Below are 22,093 nucleotides of genomic sequence, written 5' to 3' on the forward strand. Positions count from 1 at the left end.
TTACCGCAAGGTAAGTAGTTGGAAGCTACAAGCCACTCTGCAGGAGAGAACGAGGCTTTCTGCTCTCATAGAGTTACAGGGTTGGATCCCCTGGGGTCGGTTCAACTCTTTCCTATAGGCTCACTGTGAGCCAGTACTGACCCAATGGCAGCAAGGTTGGTATTTTGGTTTGATTTCATTTCCAGCTTGACAATAATAGCCCAACAGAGTTATTATCCAAGAACTCTTTGGAATCGAATGCCACACACACACACCGTCCTGGTTTAAATAATTCTCTTTCAAAGCTTCATGGAATGGTTCAGTAGAAACCGAATTTCTTTAAAGATCCCTGAGTCTACGTGAGGCAGTTAATGCCTTTGAACAATTATAACAGAAAATGACCATCTCACGTTCTGTAGAACTGCTTTGACCCCCAGAGAATTTGCTGTCAAGCAGTAAAATTACGTAAAACAAAAAATGAGGCCAAGGCGTAACTTCAGCTGCAGACTTACCTAGCTGGCAGCGCAGCTACCGAAGGAAACCTTTTCAAACGGAAGTCAGATCAGTTCCTCCCAGCTCAAACCCAACTCATGGAAGGCCTGGAAGTTTCTATAAGACCCACGAACGCCCTGATCTCATCTCCTAAAATCCTCCCTTCTCTCACTCCATTCCAGCCCAGTGGCTTCCTTGCTGTCCCTCGGTGTCCAGACTGGACTTGTCTTAGGATTTGGGCCACGATCGCTCCCTTTGCGGGGGAGAAGCTACACAGATGGCCCATTTGGCCCCATCCTTCCGTGTTTCTGGTTCCAAGGACACATGGGCAGAAGGGCCCCTCTGTCCAGCTTACCAGCAACACTCACCCCTAACACCTATCACCCCCTCTTAGCCTGTCTCCTTGTCCCCCCTTAGGGGTGCCGGTGGGCCATTCCAAAGCCATCCCCCACCCCAGTGAGAGGTATCACCCACTTGGGGAAACACTGGTCTAAAATAAAATTAATGCCTTCCAGCACCTTCCACTCAGCTGGGAAGACTGTAAGGGTCCATGGATAGTCTCTCCATGTCTTCACAGATATCATACAAGTGTGGCTTGGCGATCTAACTATTCTCTACTTCAGGGATTCTTTAGGACTTCCAGGAGGCTGAGGTGGTGTTTAGGCGGTTTGTAAAAACCTCCTAACCACCTGGATTGCTGAGGAAATTCAGCAGGCCAGAAAAGCGATTTATTTTGCATGACAGTGTCACTTCATGCTGGAAATGGAGTCTCCCGACCCACCAACGGATGTGAAGTAGAATTCAATTCTGGTTTGGGGCGGATTTAAATTTTGTCTTGCACTGGAATTTTCCATTCCCTCGATATGCTGAAATTCCACTTTTACTTGACCGCTAAGTGGCCATTAGCATATAAGCAAAACTCGGTGGGCTCCCTGATCAGGCCTTTAAGTCAGCAGGAGACGCAGGTGAGAATGCTTCCAAGAGCTCAAGCTCCTCCTGGACCTGTTCACCCCAGAACCAGGAGTACCAGCCGGAGGCACGAAACCCAACCTGCTGGGTGGATCTCCTCAGAAAAACGAAAACACTAGGCATGAACTTTTTTTTCATGTAGAAGTGTTAGTAATGTGTCATTTTCAATGTATGGACTTTTTATTGGGGGTGGGGTTTGATCTTTAATTTCACATTTAAAAAAATTCTTCTTGGATGTTGAATAGCAGCGTCAGGAAGCAAAATGCCAGCAGTATCCAGCCTGTCTGAAGTGCACAGGACAGCTAAAGCTCTCCTCTCTTCCTGTCCACCCGCTCACTGTAATCCTGTTCCCACCTCGACCGCTGACAATGACTCGCTGAGGGGCAGCTGGCTCTCTGGTCACTGTCAGTGGGCTCTTGGGTATTTGCCAAGTTCAGAGCACCAAGGCTAACACACTCTGGCACACCCACCAGGACAACAAGTAGGCACTAAAGCAAAAGAGGCACTAAATATAATCTTTATATTCTAAAATCCTAGAGGCCACCTCTTTATAATTCTCGGATTTCAAAATGACTTTGTACTGCTCTTGACATTCAAAAGGCTAAGTTCAGGGTCATGCGGAGGACCACGTCAGACGTGGTAGCCAAGGGCCAGAACCCGCGTGTTTATCTGACGTGGTATTTATTGGTGTGAGACTTGACGGAGACCCACAGAACTGTGTGATTCAGCTCGAGTTATGTTTGACTGTGTATTATCCTTAGGATTAACTTGTGATTGGAACACCAAACTGGTGTTTGTTTGCCTCGGGAAAACCCAGGCTGCATTTTCTGAAAACAATGGATCTCGCTAAAAAAGCACAGAAGACGTCCAAAGAAACAGACGGAGCCTGGGAGTTTTCAAGTCCATCCGTTTAGTGAGGCGCTGCCTCCGTTCACTTCCTCCTGTTTCCTGTCAGACAGCCAGACAATAAAAGAATTTGTACAGCTGGAAGAACGAGAGTAAAAGCCAAAAACACAGTCAGGCTTTCTCCGGGAGGCAGGAGGAGAAGCAAGCAGGCGACATCTGGGGCTATTTAAAACTGTGAAACAAATCCTAATTTATTTCTGACTTGTTAATAAAAAAAATGCAAAGGGTTGCATGTTAATGGTGAGAGGAACAATTTTCTTCAGGTCAGCTAAGTACAGCGCAGGATACAAGGGCACTCCACCAGCCGGGATTCTAGAAGAAGGGACAGAAAAGAGAAAGCATACACTCCCGTCTTCATCAATGCGTCTCCGTGCTCAGGCACAGGATCACTGTAAGACCCAGGGCTGTGGCCCCCAGCATCCCACCACCCTGAAGTCAGAACTTTTGGAAGATCCCTCTGGCGTCCGAGCCAGGAAAAGCCCAGTAAGCCCCTGGCTACTCGCCACGAGCCCGGTTCCTAATGCCTGAGTTGGCTATCATGGTAAAGCAGCAAAATGGTGAAACCACGTCCCTGGCAGGGCTGCTGTGAATCTTTCCAACGTCGATGGACAATAGTTCTGCACAGCCAATCAGATGAATCCACGGATCATTCATGCCATTGGCTCAGCACTTACCCTGACACGCTCCCGTGCGGATGTTGGGGATGAAGCCCCTGCGGCAAGGGTGAGGCTGGGCGGGGCACATCTCACAGGGGTGGCCCCATGCTCGGCCCACCGTGGCGCAGCAGAGCGTTTTGGTGCAGACGATCCCACTGAGCTGTCCCTGGCACATCTGATTGCTGACCACAGTGAAGCACGGGCCTGTCCTGTAATCTGCAAGGAGAGAACAACAGCTCCATGAAAGGCCAGAAAAGCAAGGACCAACCGGCATGCCGAGAGCAGCTGTGACCCATCTTGCTGGGGCTCCAGACTGGGGAACGGTCTCTCGGGAGAGAAGCGCGCGTGACTTACTCATATGATGCCTTTGACAGGCTACCTGGGAACTCCATTTTCCTTTTTTTTTCTTTAATCATTTTATTGGAGGCTCATACAGCTCTTAACACAATCCATACAGCATCCACTGTGTCAAGCACGTTTGTACATATGTTGCCATCATCATTTCCAACCATTTTCTTTCCACTTGAGCCCTTGGTATCAGTTCATTTCCCCTCCCCCATCCTTCCTCCCTCATGAACCCTTGATAATTTATAAATTATTTTTTCATGTCTTACACTGACCTTTGTCTCCCTTCACCCACTTTTCTGTTGTCCGTCCACTTGGGAGGGGGTTATATGTAGATCCTTGTGACGGTTCCCTCTTTCTCTCCCCACCTTCCCCATCCCCTCCTGGTATGGCTACTCACAATATTGGTTGGGAGGGGTTTATCTGTCCTGGATTCCCTGTGTTGCCAGCTCTGATCTGTACCCATGTACATGCTCTGGTCTAGCAGATTTATAAATTAGAATTGGGGTCTTGATAGTTTGGGGGAGAAGCATGAAAGAACTAGAGGAAAGTTGTATGTTTTGTCAGTGCTATACTGTACCCCGAATGGCTTGTTTTTTCCTTGTGACCCTTCTGTAAGGGGATGTCCAATTGTTTACCGATGGGCTTTGGGTCTCCACTCCATACTCCCCCTCATTCACATTGATGTGATTTTTTTTTGTTCTGGGTCTTTGTGCCTGATACCAGATCCCATCGACACCTCATGATCACAGAGGCTGGTGTGCTTCTTCCATGTGGGCTTTGTTGCTTCTGAACTAGATGGCCACTTGTTTATCTTCAAGCCTTTAAGACCCCGGACACTATGTCTTTTGATAGCCGGGCACCATCAACTTTCTTCACCACATTTGCTTATGCACCCATTTGGTCTTCAGTGATTGTGTTGGGAAGTGAGCATCACAGAACGCCAGGTTATTAGAACAAAGTGTTCTTGCATTGAGGGAGTACTTGAGTAGAGGTCCAGTGTCCATCTGCTACCTTATTACTTAACATAAATATATGTACATAGATCTATTTCCCTATCATTATACATAAATATATTTTTATATACATGCCTGTATAAATGTCCTTTGCCTCCTAGGTCCTTCCTCTATTTCCTTTTACTTTCCTCTTGTCCCACTATCATGTTCAGCCTTCATTTGGGTGTCAGTAATTCCTCTTGGCTGCATTGCCCTTGATCAAGCCCCACCATGCATCCTATACCGCCCCCCGCCATTATTTTAGATCACTTGTTGGGGAACCCCATTTTCCTCAAAAGACACCAATTTCTATACACTTTGAGGATACTTTGGGGATTAGATGAGTTTGTGGAAAAAAAATTTACCACTAAGAAGTTCTATACAAATATATGCACACACACACACACACACATACAGAATGTGCTCAGTGCCTTCTATGAATCTAACTGTGTGGGTACCTACTATGAACCAATCTACTTCGGATATGCATGCCTCAGAAATGTTTTAAATGACCAAAGTCCTGCCCTCATGGCTGATTGTTAATTGAAGTTGGAGAAAGTAAAAATAAATAAAATGTAAAAACAACTCATTGCCCATTAATCTATGCCAACTCACAGTGACCCTACAGGACAAGGTATACGTGCCCCTCTGGGTTTCTGAGACCGGAACTCTAAAGGAAGTAGAGAGCCCCATCATTCTCCCACAGAGGGGCTGGTGGTTTCCCGCTGCTGACCCTGTGGCGTGCAGCCCCCCTCTTTACCCCCCGCCCCCGCTAACCACTGCCCCACAGAGAAAGGAAGGAATCTCCACACTAATAGTGCGCGAGTCACAGCTTACGTGAAAGTTCTCCTGGGGTGAAAGAAAAGGCTACTGGTTTTCTTTGGACTGAATCCATCTCATTGTAAAGCTTAAATAAGCAAATAGCACACGCACATGCATGGCACACTTTCTTACACAAACGGGAGAAAGTATTTCATACAGAGCAGTGGTTCTCAACCTTCCTAATGCTGAGACCCTTTCAGAGAGTTCCTCATGTGGTGGTGACCCCCCCCCCAACTATAACATTACTTTCGTTGCTACTTCACAATGGCAATTTTGCTACTGTTATGAATCGGGCGACCCCCGTGAAAGGGTCGTTTGACAACCCCCCCCAGGGGTCGCGACCCACAGGTTGAGAACCGCAGATACAGAGTGAAGCCGATGGTCTGAAATCATTGCAATTCGTGGAATAAAAGGATGACCTCTGATCACATAAAAGCAAGTCACATGGAGACATCCTTTCTAGCATACTGGCATATTACCTCACAGGTCGATGTGCAGGTGTGCGTGTCTGTGGCATATGAGTGAGTTTTATTTTTCACTTACCAAACAGAGAGGTTCTATGTATATGTAATTTTGAATCCTGCTGTGTTTTTTCTCACTTAACATCATCCCAAGCATTTTCCCATGTCATTATATATAATTCCAAAATATCATTTTAATCTTAATCGTGGCATAATTTTTCTTAATTTAGTCAATAATTTTCTTTCATGGGTCATTTAAATTGCTTCCACTTCATCATTACACACAACTTCGGTGTATATATTAATGAGGATTTCTTTAAGGGTGACAGAACGTTTACTCTCAAGCAGAAGCCGCCAAGATGAACTATACATGTTTTAGATCTGGGAGTAGAAAGAGCCCGGCAGCACCATCTCTTATTAAAAATAAATACATGAAACTGTCCAGGTTAGGTAAAACACGGAAGGAAACTTGGGTTTCTTCCTTTTTGTTTGCTCCACTTAATTACGAAGACAAATATAAACGCTTCCATCAACTTCATGTTGACATGACGCCATTGAAACTGATAAAAGACGAGCAACAAACACTCCTTGACCAGGGGACCAGAAGAACTAGACGGTGCACGTAGACCATTACCGAACACGTTTTATTGCAGGTTCCATAAAGGGATCATGATCAAAAGGGGGGGGGGGGAAATACAGCACAGAATTTGAAATATTCACTGGTTCCGGGCTTGCTATATCCTGGGAGAGTGAATGAACCCGTGAGACTATTGCCCTGAGATCATCTTTAATCTCACACCAAAAGAATCCCTTGGAATCTTCTTAAAAAACCAAATGGTCTAGTTTAACAAAGAAAAAGATAAAGGTCTCCTTGGAGAATTACGCTCTTTTAAGAATTACCTGTAGGGACTCAAAGTGACAATAGCAAAGATGACAGAGATCTCTTACGGACAGTGACTTGTGGAGGAGCAACTTAGAAAAACAGGGAGAATGAGATTGAAACCCAACTCGAGAATGTAACGGGTGTGACTGAGTTGTACATGTTAAAATAGTTGCGCTGACGTATGCCTTGCTGTGCGTATTCTCAACAACGACAACAACACTTTTTAAAGACTTCAAAAAGCACAGGCGCATAACCGGTTATGACTTTTCACGGACAATCTTTTCTTTAACTTTGCTTGGGCTTGTTTTTCTTCCTCAAGACGCCCTCTGTAAGCATCTTGATCTACAGGGTCGCAAAGATTCCAGGTTGTTGTCAATATGATCTTTTGTGAGTGATACCAACAAAATCCAGGCACACTGCAGCAGGATAAGAAAGCACAGATTCAGTTTTGTGTCCCACTGGTTGATAACTTCTGACATGAATTCTTTATTGGAGGGTGTTCATAAAAAGAAGCTCAATCCTTAAGGCTATTTTGCCATCATCTCAATAGGAAATACATGAAATAGAAATGGCCCTTGTTAATTCTGATGATATCCGCCGGGCAGCCCTACAACCCACAGGGACTCATCTTTGTTTACTCACTGAATAGGAGGTCTTTTATTGCGGGGGGGTTCTTTTTGTGAATACATATAAAAAACACAACTTATTCATAGTTCTAAGAATATACTGAATTATATGACCTAAAATCTGAGTTAAATCTCAACGAACCTTGTTAGGCTAAATTTCTTTTAAATGATGTACAATTATTTTTAAAATTTTCTAAACATTTTACCTATTACAACTTATCGTACTCCCCACCCCCACTTTTTAAAAATAATATTTGATTGTGTTTCCGGTGAATGTGTGAAGGTTTGCAGAGTAGTTTAGCTTCTGATTCAATAATTCCTACACAAGTTCTTCAGTGACTTTGGCTACATTCTTCACAATCAGTGTTCTTATTCTCTCCATTCTGGTTGTTCCATTTCCATTCATCTAGTGTGCCCATCGCCCTACATTTCCATCTTTATTTAGAGTAGGTGGTCTCCTATGGGGGACTTTTCCATGGAACTCAGTAGGGACTCACCACTATTAGATGTACTGAATATTTGGTATGCATAACGGATCTGTAGACTTAGCACATTTCCACCCCCGATATTTCTCACTTGCAAAAAAAAAAAGTGACTTTGGAAACAAAAGAATTCATTTGATAACATAGATTAACAAGGAAATTTAGAACTAGCTGCATAGCCATATTTTCAATAAAATTTGATGACCACAGAGGGAGAGCCATAAGCTACATGGAAAAGATTTGGAACTCGGGCCTCTTGGAAAGTAAAGGCTGCATTAATGTAGCTTTTAAAAGTCATTTCAATTTGGATATGAGTGGTTTTTGTCCTGGCCTTCATTGAGAATGGCCAAATGTTTGCTGTTTTTAGTTCAATACTCAACCACAGTGGGGGGAAAAATCTACCCACACGCTCAACTCTTTACTTATAATCCAATTATTTATAATTATTCCCATAGCATTTACATGATATTAAGCTAAATTTACATACTTTTTTTTTCCCTGGAGAGTCTCAGCACTAGACAGGGAATGTGCCCAATCCAATGCTTGTGTAACGTCTGACTCATTGTTAGCCTCATTATTTCTAATGCAACTAAAATATAGCATTAAAAATACTTTCTGTTTGCAAATTATTCTACAATCACTTTCTTTTAAGACCTCCAGGAACTAAAGCAAGAGGCCAAGTCTTTCCAAAATTACAGCGCTATTTTAATTGTGTTTAACCAGCTTACTCTAATGTGGCTAGTTCATGGGAAATTCTGCCTCGACGCGTTCCCATTCTGCGCGGTTCAGGCTCCAAGATTATTCCCCAGTCCCATTAGATTTGGCCTCAAGGAATCTTGGGATCTGACCAACACGTCATTTCGGTCTCCCATCCCCAGCCCATTCCCAGGGCTGCAATACATCACTTTCATTTGGGATGCGCCTTCCCCCTGAAGCCAACCCATCCCGGACAGAGAAAGAATGCTCTCTGGTACAATGGACTCTTGTCACTCCCGGTCGCTCGGCCACAAACTACAGGGAAGGCACAAGGATATCATTTGGGGTACTAGACTCTGATCACTGGAAATCTTTCTTCTCAGAAAAATTACAAGCAATTGCATCATGACAGAGCTCATACATAACACAAACTTCCTTCTCCCGGGTAAGCTGCCTCCAAAGTGTGTGAGTGTGATTTCAGGAGACGTCTCGGAGAACGTTTAGTTCTGAGGAAAATGACAGCAAAGCCGTTCCAGTCCCCTGACCGGTCTAAGAAAGGGCCCTGGTACCACGCAGGGGTGCGGTAGGTGGCTGCTCTCCAGAAGCCCGGGGCGGGGGGTGGGGGGGCAAACCCACCAGGTGCTTCGGGGCAGGAAGATGTGGCACTCTGCTTCCGTGAAGATTCCAGCCTTGGAAAGCTCCTGGGGAATCAAGTCGATGGCAAGGGGCTTGGTTTCAACTTTTAGCCAGTCTCATCCTGGCTTCGACTTCTTGCTACTGTCGTCTTTCCTACTCTTAGGGGAACACAGAATCACCCCGGAGCGCTGGCGAAATACTGCTACTGCTCTCATCTCTGACCTCCTTCCGGAAAGTCCATCTGGTTGAGCGAGCGTGGCACGGGGTCTGGGCATTTATATGTTGGGAAAGAGCCCCGAGGCGGTTTTGCCTTCTAAGGCCCTTAGTTACTGGTGTCCACCTGTTTCCCCATCACTGTTTGTCTTTCGTGATTAATCGAAGGTGTTTGCAAAAGAAAGCCCGACAGTGCAAACCTGCAGTAAGCCACCCCCTCGAGGTCACCCCATGGCTCTCAAGCCAGGGCCGACATTCTAATCAGGACCAAATAATATGCATCGCACTGTCATGATTGTGCTCTTTGTTATATGCTGCGGTGTGTTCTCATTATAATAACCACACACTGGCCAAACAAGCAAAAATAAGATGTCAGAAGGCTTGTCACCCACCACGCCACGATGCTAGCAGTTGGCTGAATTCACGATCCCGAAGTCTCTCTTCCAGTTTCATCAAGCACATTCACACCCAGGACATCACACCGTGACCAGGGGCGCCCACGTCCAGCTTCCCTGCTCCGTGCTAGAGATTGTTTGTGAATGGCATTCCAGAGAGGTTCTCCAACTGGAGGCTCCAGACAGCCGTCAAACTTATGTTACTCTTCATTTTCCCAAGAATTCCACTCCCTTCAAAATCCCTCCAAGCTTCATGGTATGATAAAATATGATTCTTCACAGGGATCACTGCGTCAAAACCGGACGCAACACTTGACAACAATGTGCACTAAAGGACTCCGAAAAATTCATGGAACATTTCGATTCTGTTTAATTCCATTTTCCATGGGCTTCTTGAATCCCTTCTATGTGTCCCCAGGCACACACATATCTCTGTACATATGCAGACACTCACACACAAAGATATCCTGTGCAACACAACGGGAACGTGTTAACAATGACTTCATCGGGGTTTATATTCCCTATAAAATTTATATTATCCTCTCAACTTTTCCATAGGTGGAACTTTTTAGAATTAAAATCCTAGAGGAAACACCTCTTTTAGCACTACTTCTTTGCAATACGGCGACTTTCATTTCATTCATGTTACGTGGATTTATTTTTTAATTGCTTAAGAAATTTCAAGCATATTCAATCTCATCCCATTGATTTCAAGAGAAAAAAATATGCAAGATGACCTATTGAACATGGGCTATCCAACATTGCAGGAGCCCGGGTGGTAGATTAGTAAGTTCCTTGATGGGCTGGTAACCACCAGGTCAGTAGTTCGACCCCAGCAAGCATACTCCAGGGAGAAAGACGAGACTTTCTGCACCTGTAGAGAGTGACCACCTTGGAGAACCACAGAGGCACTTCGACTCTGCCCTGTGAGTTCACTGTGGCAGTGAGTCTGGTGTTGTGTGTTCAGTCAGCATTGCTTCAAAACCAGACCTTGCTGTAAAACGACGAAGCCACATGATGGAAAATGTGTATCTTCAAGTGGTTGCATTGGGGTTACAACTTAATCTTAACTAAATGTCTTTGTCAAGCCTTTCCCCAAAATCGGTGTGCAGGAACATGCATAAAACAAAGTCAATGCCACTCTTTCCCCCAGCCTTTTACATCCTTCACTCATAAGTTAGCAGGCACAGTGTTGTAAACTTAAACGTAAAGATCACTCAGAACTCTAGAAACGAGGCGGCTCCTTGCACACCTTTGCATTGACCCGGCAGACAAAGCACGTCAACAAAAGGCAGGCTGAAGTCCTTTGGGACTCGGTTCCTTATGTGTGACTGGGATTCAGCCCCAGGAACCTGTGACCTGACGAAGGAGAGAGTAAGCGACCTTATGGAGGGCAGGAGATGCATTTCCCTGCCACTATTCATCCCTTCGCTGGCAACCCTATAAGCTGTTACTTTTATTTCCCTTCCCCAAAGCGCTCTCTCAACAAACCTGCTCTCTCAACAAACTAGGAGAAACACAGGAGAAAGGTCAAAGTCAAATGCCGAGGTAAAATCAGAGTCTTTTCATTTGTAATCGTCTGCAAACTCCACTCGAAAGAACCAGCTGGCTCTGATTTATTCGGTTCTGAAGTGGCTCGCCTGAGGTGTCCCCTGGCACTCAGACCTGCAGCCTCACCAACAGTGCTTCCCTACTGACCATCTAGGTCAAAACAACAGGATTACACAACAACTGCATGGATTTGTTCGCTTTTATTGTCTCCAAAGCTGCCAGGTATCCCCTCTGCAATCCAAAGACAAGAGTGAGGATGCAAGTGCAAAGGGTCCTGTGATCAGTAATATTAAATAGCCATATTGGCGCCAGGATCAACATATGCTGAATTCAACCCCTACACCTCAGAGGTATCCTGGAAGATTGTTTCACTTCCAAATGTCACTTTTGTAAAGCTGATGGCGCCTGGCTATCAAAAGATATAGTATGTGGGGTCTTAAAGGCTTGAAGGTAAACAAGCGGCCATCTAGCTCTGAAGCAACAAAGCCCACATGGAAGAAGCACATCAGCCTGTGTGATCATGAGGTGTCGAAAGGACCAGGCATCAGGCATCAAAGAACAAAAAATTTATAGCATTGTGAATGAGGGGGAGTGCAGATTGGGGACCCAAAGCCCAGTGGTAGGCAACTGGACATCCCCTTAAAGAAGGGTCATGGGGACACGACAGCCAATCAAGGTGCAGTGTAGCCATGATGAAACACACAACTTTCCTCTAGTTCTTAAATGCTTCCTCCCTCCCACTATCATGATCCCAATTCTACCTTACAAATCTGGCTAGACCAGAGGATGTACACTGATACAGATGGGAACTGGAAACACAGGGAATCCAGGACAGATGATCCCTTCAGGACCAGTGGTGAGAGTGGCCATACCAGGAGGGTGGAGGAAAGGTGGGGTAGAAAGGGGGAACCAATTACAAGGATCTACACAAAATCTCCTCCCTGGGGGACGGACAACAGAAAAATGGGTGAAGGGAGACGTTGGACAGTGTAAGATATGACAAAATAATAATTTATAAATTATCAAGGGTTCATGAGGGAGGGGGAAGCAGGGAAGGAGGGAGGAAAATGAGGTGCTGATGCCAGGGGCTTACGTGGAGAGCAAATGTTTTGAGAATGATGAGGATAACTAATTTACAAATGTGCTTTATACAATTGATATATGTATGGATTGTGATAAGAGTTATATGAGCCCCCAACAAAATGATTTTTAAAAAATCATCAAGGGTTCATGAGGGAAGAGGGAGCAGGGAGGGAGGGAAAAATTAGGAGCTGATACCAAGGGCTCAAGTAGAAAGCAAATGTTTTGAGAATGATGAAGAAAACAAATGTACAAATGTGCTTGACACATGGATGTATGTGTGGATTGTGATAAGAGTTGTACAAGCCCCCGATAAAATGATTTTTAAAAAATTTTAATGTCACTTCTGTAAAACATGGGTTCAATTGGGAAAGTTCCCAAACTAATGTTTTTCCATTAAAATGGGAAAGCCGTCATTACAAATGATATTTTCTGTAGCAGGGCCTTGTCTATTTTGAGTGCTGTGTAGTCAGCAGGTATAGGTTTATGTCAGTAAAGGGACAGTAAAAATAACTGGATTAAAACAGCCCACCACATAAAATAAAACTGAATAGCCTAGCTTCAACGTTCAGCTTCAGGGAGTCAACTTCACAAGTACAAGAGGTCAGCAAGGGCTTCTTTATTCATATATCAAATTCGGACCGACCCTGCTCTACACCTTTGTAGGACCAATGAAGTCCCCGGTTATATGGTGATTGACAGTCTTCCTGGGGAAGGCATCGGTAGGTAGGTAAATGCATCTAAAATAATTTAAAGTCTGAGGTTGTCATGAAAATAAAACAAGCATGCTGTCTCCATCAAAAGGCTCTGGGGACACCTAATTCAATACAGGTTATCATGAAAGGCTTCTTAGAAGAGGTACCATTTAAACAGGCATGGCAGGTGAGAAAGGTTAGTGGGACATTCAAGTCCACCCAGAGGGAAGAAAGAGTTGAAGCTAACTCAAGAGCAACAGGTTTTAAAAGTGAGAATAAGTCTCCCAACACCTCCCCACCACCCTGAAAAAACAAAAACAAACCAACAAAACCTGACTGCTATCGAATCGATTCAAGTTCACAAAAATGCTACAGGCCCTATGGGTTTCCAAAAAAGAATCTTTATAGGAGCGCGCCCTTCTCTGGCAGAGTGACTGGTAGTTTTGAACCACTAACTTTGTGGTTGGCCGCTCAGTGCGTAGCCCTTTATACCACCTTTTGAGAATAAGCTAGCTGCTTGAAAATGGGCGAAGGCTTTCCAGGTAGAGGAAAACACAAGAGCTGTCTGAGCTGGGAGACAACCCAGCACGGGAAACAGCCACTGTGATTAGAGTTCAAGGAACAAAGGAAAGGCCGATGAGAGTGCTCTGCAGGGACTAGATGATACCGCACAGGCCAGACCATAGTAGGGAATCTGGATTTAGCTTGAGTAGGAAGAATGATGATTCCGCATTCCACGCGAGTCTCAGGTTCAATTCTTGTCCACTGCACCTCATGTGCAGCCAGCCCTCATCTGTCAGTAGAGGTCCGTGTGTTACTATGATGTGAAACAGGTTTCACAGGAGCTTCCAGAAAGCAGAAAGATAGCAAGGAAGGTCTTACAGCCTGTTTCTGAAAATCAGCTAGTGAAAGTTCTATGGATCTCAACAGCCCAGCGCCTGGTCCAACGCGTACCCCGTCATGGGACGGTACAGGACAATGGAGGTCTGTTCCATTGAACACGGGGTCCCATTGAGGTGACTAGATGGCTGCCAACTGCAACAGGCAGCCTCTGAGAACAGGATTATTATTTTTGAAAGATATTGCTTGGGAGGCTTAAGAGTAGAAAGGGGAGGCCACGAGGAGGCTACTGAAGCATTTGTGATGACAAGGGATGGTAGCTTAGCAAGGGTGTATAAATGAAGGGAAGTTGACAGGATGGGGATGTCCTCCAGCCAAAGACTCAACTCCACTGGCTGATGGAGTCAATGGCAAGCACGAGAGAAGCCAGAAAGGCAAGGACAGCCCCTGGACTTTTCGCCTTCTATGGCTAGATGCATTGGCCAACCAATGACTGGAGTGGAGAGTGACAGGAGGAGGCCTAGATGCTGACTATTAAGAAGCAGTGTTGAACTTCCCATTTTCTCAAGAAAATCAATCCTAGAGGGCAGGTGACCTGAACTGATAAGGCTCGCCCTGCGTGAAGAAATGAATTCTTGGTGCTATCAAAAGATAAAAACAAAACCCCAAGCTTATATAGAATTAAATTAAATTGTACTCTGGCCTGTGTATCTTAGCTCTTTTATGGGCTTTTCTTTCCTTTGTGAGCAAGAATTTACTTGTCTCGGACATTTACACATAAATGTTACGGCTGAAATTCTTACTTCAAACACATTTGGCCAATTCTCACAGAAACCTGAGTGTTAAGTACACACATGGCCCAAACCAGTAATATGTGACTAGATTTTGGCATGGCAAGTGGGATTTGCTCCAGAACATTATTGCCGCTTCTACAAAATGACAGAGCACTAGGTCCAAGACCACTGGTGTTCTAGCTGCCAGCCCCGAGCGCACGTTACAGGAAAGAGATCCACACCACATTGCTGTGACCTCGACTCAATCCGGAGAGATCGGGTGGAACACAAGGTGAGGACAAAAGTTCAGTCATTTAACCGCAACAGAGAACTATACCCCTTATAAATCTGAGCTTTCCACACTATGCAGGCAGATAAAAGGCAGTGAGATCGTTTAGATACATTGGTTGGCAAGTGTTAGGTGTAGAATTGGCTTTCTACCAAATATGCATTTTTGAATGAGTGTGTTTTATATAGATCATTCCATTCATGTGTTTTCTCTCTCTCTCTCTCTCGCTATCTATCTATCTATCTATCGATCTATCTATCTATCTCACACACAGACACTGATGTATATTAATATACTACAAACTATTTCTCATAGCGGCCCTTCTATTTTCAGAATTTTTCTTTGGAAGAAAATATCTGATAGATAAAAAATGTGTATGATTCTCTGGCTCTGGGCCTTACGCTGAACTCCACAGAAGAAAGACAACCCAAAACGCCAACCAAACTCACGGCCATCGAGTCAATTCTGACTCATAGTGACCCTATAGGCCAGAGGTGAAATGCCTCTTTGGGTTTCTAAGATTAGAAATCTTTATAGGAAATGATAGCCTCATCTTTCTCTCACAGAGACACTGGTGGGTTTGAACTGTTGACGTGATTAACAGCCTAACACCTAACCCCCTTTGCCAGCAGGGCTCCTAGGAGAAAGACAAGTGGAAGAAAATACAGGTATCACTTTGAGCACATGAGTAACTTGCACACACAAGATGAGCAAGAAAGCGGAGGTGATGCGAAAGGAAACGGAATTATATTAACTCAGTGAGTGAACGAGCACTCCTGCTAAGGTCTGTGCGTGGCCAGACATCAAAGTATGGCAGAAAATTGATTTCTGATGAATCAAAGACTTTAGACTTTGGAACCCCAGAACTGGTTTTATACTGTCATTTTTCACTTGCATCTATTTTTAAGAATGCTTTCTGTGCTCAGAGCATGTCACTAACTCGGCCATCATGATGGCTTCTTGGCAGCTTCACTGTTAATTGACAGATTTGGATGATCTGGACACAAACATGTTTTGCAGGTGACAACTATTCTGATACATTAAGGAGCCATTATGCAAATGCGCATGATGCCCTTTGGAATTAATAATCATGCCTACACATCTTGGGGAAATGATGTGAACACGTAAGGATGAATAATTCTATATGAGTCTATAAGGCGCCTTAGTGGCATGGTCAGCACTAGACTGATGGACCACAAGGTTGGTACCACAAACCCACCAGCTGCTTTCTGGTCTCGGAAATCCTCAGGGCACAGTTCTACTCCGTGCCATAGAGAGTCACTGTGAACAGGAATCAAATTCATGGCAGTGGGTTTGGTCTTCTGTCAGTTCACACAAGTATAGAGTAACATGATACTACATAGGTAGACCTACCACTTGTATGTCAGTATGTCACCCAGTTGTGGCCTGGATGTTGCCACAATGCTAGAAGCAATGCCACTGATATTTCAAATACCAATGGGGTCACCCTTGGTGGATAGGCTGCAACTGATCTTCCAGCCAAAGACAGACGAGGTAGGAAGGCCTGGATCTGTCCATCGGAGACCCCAATGACACCCCTGGGGACCATAACAATTTCACCTGCTGCGACGCTGAAGGTGAGTCTCGAAGTGCACAGTGGAAGCTCTCAAATCACTAACTCTACCAACAGTCATGCAGAGCATGGACGGTGTTCTATGCCACCGCACACGGCGCTGCCCTGAGATGGAGGCCAGCAGATGGCAGCTAACAGCAGCATGAATTCAAACAGGCCAATCTAGTTTGAGCAGACGCTCCCCCACCCCCACCCCCCGTGCAGCCAGTGGAAGAACGAGGCTCGCCTTGGAAACCTTTTCCTTACAGAACTGGAAACACCTAATGCTGGGCTGAGGGAGAAAGAGCCTGCAAGCTCGACAACTGTTGATTGTGCATAGCCTGAACCTTCAAGGGGCACTATTTCTCCGACCACTTGCTAGAGATTTACATCGGCTTGGCCAGACATTGGGGTTCCATCTGAGACAACGAGTTAGATGTGTGCGGAAACTGCATTTGGTTAGGAAATAATAAAAGACAGCATTAAAAGTGGTTTAACATGCCCCAGGAGGCAAGCCCAACACCGCAATCTTCTCCGACTGTGGAAGAAAAAACAACTTGCGCCAGAATTTGGCTCCCTGGACGTATGAACAGGTCTACACTGTATTCCCTGGGATATTTATGAAGCATGTTAACAATAATGAAAATTGAATTTTCCAAACCTTGAAGGGTAAAAGTTGGGAATATAATATCAATGGTGTTGGAAAACTCTATAACTCAATATACATCCTATTCATCATCCAGGGATTAACTACTGATATTCAAAATGCACAACTCCTGAACCGAGTGAATGTTCTTCGGCTCTGTGCTTGGGAAAATGCACTTTACTGAAAGGTGTTTTCAGCTTTCTGCAGTGGTTTTGTGGTTAAAAGGTAAGGGAGCTTGTTTACCAGCATTTAAAATGCCTCCGATGCAGATCATATTTAGGATACCCTGAAATTATCCCAGAATCACCTACAAAAGCATAATAAGTCTGGACACAGTTAATTAGATCAGGGAGTTGGGTCCTCTCCTCCAGGAATTTCAAACGTTGCCCCCCATCATCACCCGAGGAGCCTGGAGATACTGTGGGTTAGGCATTGCACTGCTAACTAAAAGGCTGACCTTTCAAACCCATGAAAAATAGGAGAAAGATGAAGCTGTCCAGTCCCATTGAGATTCACAGTCTCAGAAACCCTAGCAGTGGTTCTCAGCCTGTGGGTCGCGACCCCTTTGGGGGGGGGGGGTTGTCAAATGACCCTTTCACGAGGGTCAACCAATTCATAACAGTAGCAAAATTACAGTTATGAAGTAGCAATGAAAATAATTTTATGGTTGGAGGTTACCACAACATGAAGAACTGTATTAACAGGTTATGGCATTAGGCAGGTTGAGAAACTATAGGGCCATTATGAGTCAAAATAAGTGGTTAGGTTGGGTTAGGTTGAGTTGGGTTGGGTTGAAGTTTTCGTCTAAAGATCCTGATGGCACAGTGATTAAAGCACCTGACTGCTAACAAAAATGCCCCCAGTTCGAATCCACCAGCTGCTCCTGAGGGAGAACAATATGGCAGTCTGCAGGCTGCGTCTCCACATTTGCAGCCTTGTAAACCCTCTGTAACAGTCCTACCCAGTGCCATTGAGGCAGCTTCAAGGTGTTTGTGGAAAATTTCTATTATCTGGTAATTCCATCTTTCCATGAATTTTTTTCAACAGGCTCCTTCCTGGAGCCTCAGATAAGTTTTCTCTTTTTTTTCTCCACCCATTAGTTTAATTGGCACATAGTTTACATATCATACAACTCAATAGTTGGATCGTTCAATCATATCAAGGAGAATATCGTACCATCATAACCACCTCAATTTTAAAGCCTTCCCCAACCCCCTTTGGTTAAATCGCCTTTAAAGTGAGTTACGCAGGCGCAGTCCCTTCTACTGCTCCCCATACTCTTTGAAGCGCTCCCATAGAGTCACTATGAGTCAGTATTAATTAGCAGCAACAGATTTTGGATTTTTCTGGTTTTCTTTTTCTTCTCTGTAAGTGGCTGGGACCAAGGTGATGTCACCTCAGCTGTAGGGCAGTGTGTGTGTGTAGGGGGGGGCTCTCAGAGCCATACATTGACACAGGGAGGGGATACGTCGGCACGAAGGAGCAGGAACAGAGGCCAAAGAGAGAGATCATTTGGTTCCAGTTTCCATCCCTTGATGAAGCTCAGCTGCATTAACTGCTTTGGAGTTCCCAGGACACGTTGTTGACCTTGCTGTCAACTTGGTTCCAACTCATACAGACCTTCCGTGCCATAGAAACACTGTCCTTCCCCATCCTCACAATTGTTCCGCTTGAGCCCATAGTTGCCCTTGGAGTCAAACCACCTTGCTAAGAAGCTTCCTCATTCTGGCAGGACCTCTGCTTTTCCAAGCGTGGAATCCTTTCCCAGGGACTGCTACCTTCTGAAAATAGGTTCAGAGTGCATGAGATGATCTCTCCCGGTCTGTGCTTCAAAGGAGCATTCTGGTTGTACTTCTTCCAAGACAGATGTGTGTGTTCTTCTGGAAGTCCACGGTGCATCCAATATGCTTCAACAGCACCACCATTCAAATGTGATCAGTCCTTCAGCAGTTCTCCGTGCTCATTGTCCAACTTTCCCGTGTATGAGGTACCGTATATACGCGAATAAAAGCCGACCCGAGTATAAGCCGAGGTACCTAACTATTACCTGGGAAACCAGAAAAACTGACTGACTCGAGTATAAGCCCAGGGTGCAAAATGCAGAAGCTATTGGTGAGTTTTAATAATCAAAACAAATGAAAATAAAATTACTAAAAATTGAGACATCAGTGGAGTAATGTATTTAAATATTTATTGTAAGTAAAAAGCATAAATAAAAAGGCAAGTCATTTAACATTAGTAAACCAGATCAGTAAGTGGAAAATGGGTTCAACAAAAACAATACGGTATCAACAATGATACCTTAAGAGTACTAGTCCCTGAGCTCAATCAGCAACCAAGCTAAAATGTAAAGAGCTAAAATCCTTCAAAACTGGATTCCTCATCATCATCCGTATCCCAATGCAGAGCTTCAGCTGGTGTGAGGTCATCATAGACGCTGTCCTCACTGAGATTGCCGTCATCACCATCACTGCTGTCATTTTCATACAAAGCGCAGTCTTCACTGCCATCCATAGCATTACTAATACTACATTCCTGGAAGGCACGTCGCACCATGTCTTCTGGAATGTCTTCCCATGCAGCTCGAACCCACTTTGCTATTAACAATATGTCAGGCTTCATGAGATTTCCTCCTTTTGTTAGTCGGGCTTGACCAGGTGACATCCATTCATGCCACATCCTTCGCACACGGTCTTTAAAAGCTTATTCAAATATACATGTCACAGGACAGCTCTGATTGGTTAGATGTGAGTAAACAAACATTCAAAGCCCTGCAGTGTCAGCAGGGCTTTGAATGAACAGAGGAGAAATGGCAATCACCCACGAGATAATGGGTGCTCTTCCCGTTACATCGGGGGGGGGGGGGGGGCGGGGAGCAGTGAGATGTTACACCTTGCTGGGGTACCACTGACCGTGTATGAGCCAACCCCCAGTTTTTCGGCACATTTATTTTTGTGCTGAACAACTCAGCTTATACACGAGTATATACGGTAACTGCAAATACCGTGGCTTGGTTCAGGCGGGCCTGAGTGCTCAGAAGGACATCCTTGCCCTTCAGCAGAGGTGCAGAGGTCTTGTGCTGATTTGCCCGGTGCAATGTGTCATTGGATTGCTTGGCTGCTGCTTCAACAAAGCATTGATGGTAACGCCTAGTAAAATGGAATCCTTGGGAACTTTAATCTTCTCACTGTTTGTTGTGACGTTGTTTACTGGTACAGTTGTGAGCATTTGGGTTCGATTTACATTGAGTTGCAGTCTGTACTGAACAGTGAAGTCTTTTTTTTTTTTTTACAGTGAAGTCTTTGATTTTAACCACTAGACCTCTTGACTATAGTGCCATCCCCATAAAACTCTTTTAAAAATACTGTCATCAAGTCAATTCTGACTCACAGGGACCCTATAGATTAGGGTAGAACTGCCCCCTGTGGGTTCCCAAGACAGGAAATTCTCTATGGGAGTAAAAAGCCTCATGTTTCTCCTATGGAATGGCTGGTGGTTTTGAACTACTGACCTTGTGGTTAGCAGCATAATACATTAACCACTGCCACCATAACTCTACAGGACATCTGAAACAAATAAAATAAAAACCCCACTGCTATGGGCTGGATTTGGAAGCTCTACATCTTGATAGGAATAGATCGCTTCATCTTTCTCCCCTCCGAGTGGCTGGTGGATTTGAACAGCCAACCTGGGAGTTAGCAGTCCAACATGACCCTTTGGATCCCTTATAAGAAATAAGCTACTTAAGCCGGTCATGATTTGCAACCAAAGAAACCTGACCCAATAGAGTGTGTGCTCTTGTACATTTCTGGAGGAAGGGAGGCCACGGTTTGCATTAGATCCTTAAAAGTGTCCTTAACTTAAAACAAACAAAAAAGATAACGATCCTCGGTGCTGTTTAATAAAAACCAGTCCTGTCAAATTGTCCTCGGGACAATTTAATAAAAGCTCATGCTGTCGAGTTGATGCCAACTTACAGTGACTCTATGAAGCCATAGCAGAACTGTGTCCCAAACAGTTTTAGAAGCAGACGGTCAGACCTTTCTTCGACCTATGAGTCAGCATGAACTCTGACCTTTTACCTAGAAGCCAGTGATGGCATCCATCAGGAACCAAGGATCTCCATACTGTGTAATAACACGTAACGACAGAAACCCATTGGGGCATTTCTCCTCTGTCCAATAGTGGCCCGAACCATCCAAACCCATTTGATGGTACTGAGTTTGGTTTGGGCTTCCTAAGAAATATTTTAGGTAACCTGTCCAGATTGATCACAAAGAGAGTTTGGTTTGGTTGTTTGCTTTCTGTTCTCTCAAAAAAATTAAAATTCCCCTCATTAGTATCCTAAGTATGAAGGGGCTTTGAAAAACTTGTGAGAGAAAAAAAAAAGGCTCCATTATCTTTCCATTCCATTTTTCCACAAACACAAAGGCCACCCCAGATATCATTTTACACATTCTAACTCAAAAAACAAAAAGACGTACATCACGGTTTTTAAAGTCTTATTTAAATCAGTAGGTAATCCTTAGTAGGATATAAATTTCTACTGCTGGTTTTCGCCCAACGGCAGCAAACATGCGCTCCTGGTTGGGCCCTCTCTTTAAGATCGACTGTATCGAATAGGTAGATTTGAAAATGAGAAGACCTGCATTCCAGCCCGTTCCCTAACTTGCTGAGCTTCCTAAGTGAATCATTCAACCTGTCTGGTGGAGTTTAAGCAGTTGAGTCTGGAGCCATCCAGTCTCATCTTTCTTCTTCAGAGCAATGAGTGAGCCTGAGGCACCAACCCTGTGGTTGGCATGCCATTGCTTCCCCATCAGTGCCACCCATCTGTGCTCCTAAATTTAGATCCAGCAACAAAGACAAACTTACTGCCTTTGAGCCAATTCCGACTCATAGCAACCCTAGGGAACAGGGCATATCTGCCCCCATGGGTTTCTGAAATTGTAAGTCTTCGTGGGACTAGAAAGCCTTGTCTTTGTCCTTCTGAGAGGCTCATGGTTTCGCATGGCTGGCCTGGCAGTGCACAGCCCACCGTGTAACCCACTACGCCCACAGGACGCTGAAAAGAAAGACCAGTCTCCCTGGAC

At 44.7% G+C, this 22,093-nt stretch overlaps 1 protein-coding gene across 2 annotated transcripts in view; it reads right to left on the bottom strand.

Annotated features, from left to right (window-relative positions):
* FBN1 (fibrillin 1) overlaps positions 1–22,093 on the bottom strand; it is a 256,213-nt gene that overhangs the window by 130,427 nt on the left and 103,693 nt on the right. For both annotated transcript variants that reach the window (XM_075530673.1, XM_075530672.1), the window contains exon 7: positions 3,021–3,218. In XM_075530673.1, the coding sequence (XP_075386788.1) occupies positions 3,021–3,218 (198 nt within the window). The remainder of the gene's footprint in view (positions 1–3,020; positions 3,219–22,093) is intronic.

This window comes from Tenrec ecaudatus, chromosome 14 (assembly GCF_050624435.1).
Source record: "Tenrec ecaudatus isolate mTenEca1 chromosome 14, mTenEca1.hap1, whole genome shotgun sequence".
Lineage (NCBI taxonomy): Eukaryota > Metazoa > Chordata > Mammalia > Afrosoricida > Tenrecidae > Tenrec > Tenrec ecaudatus.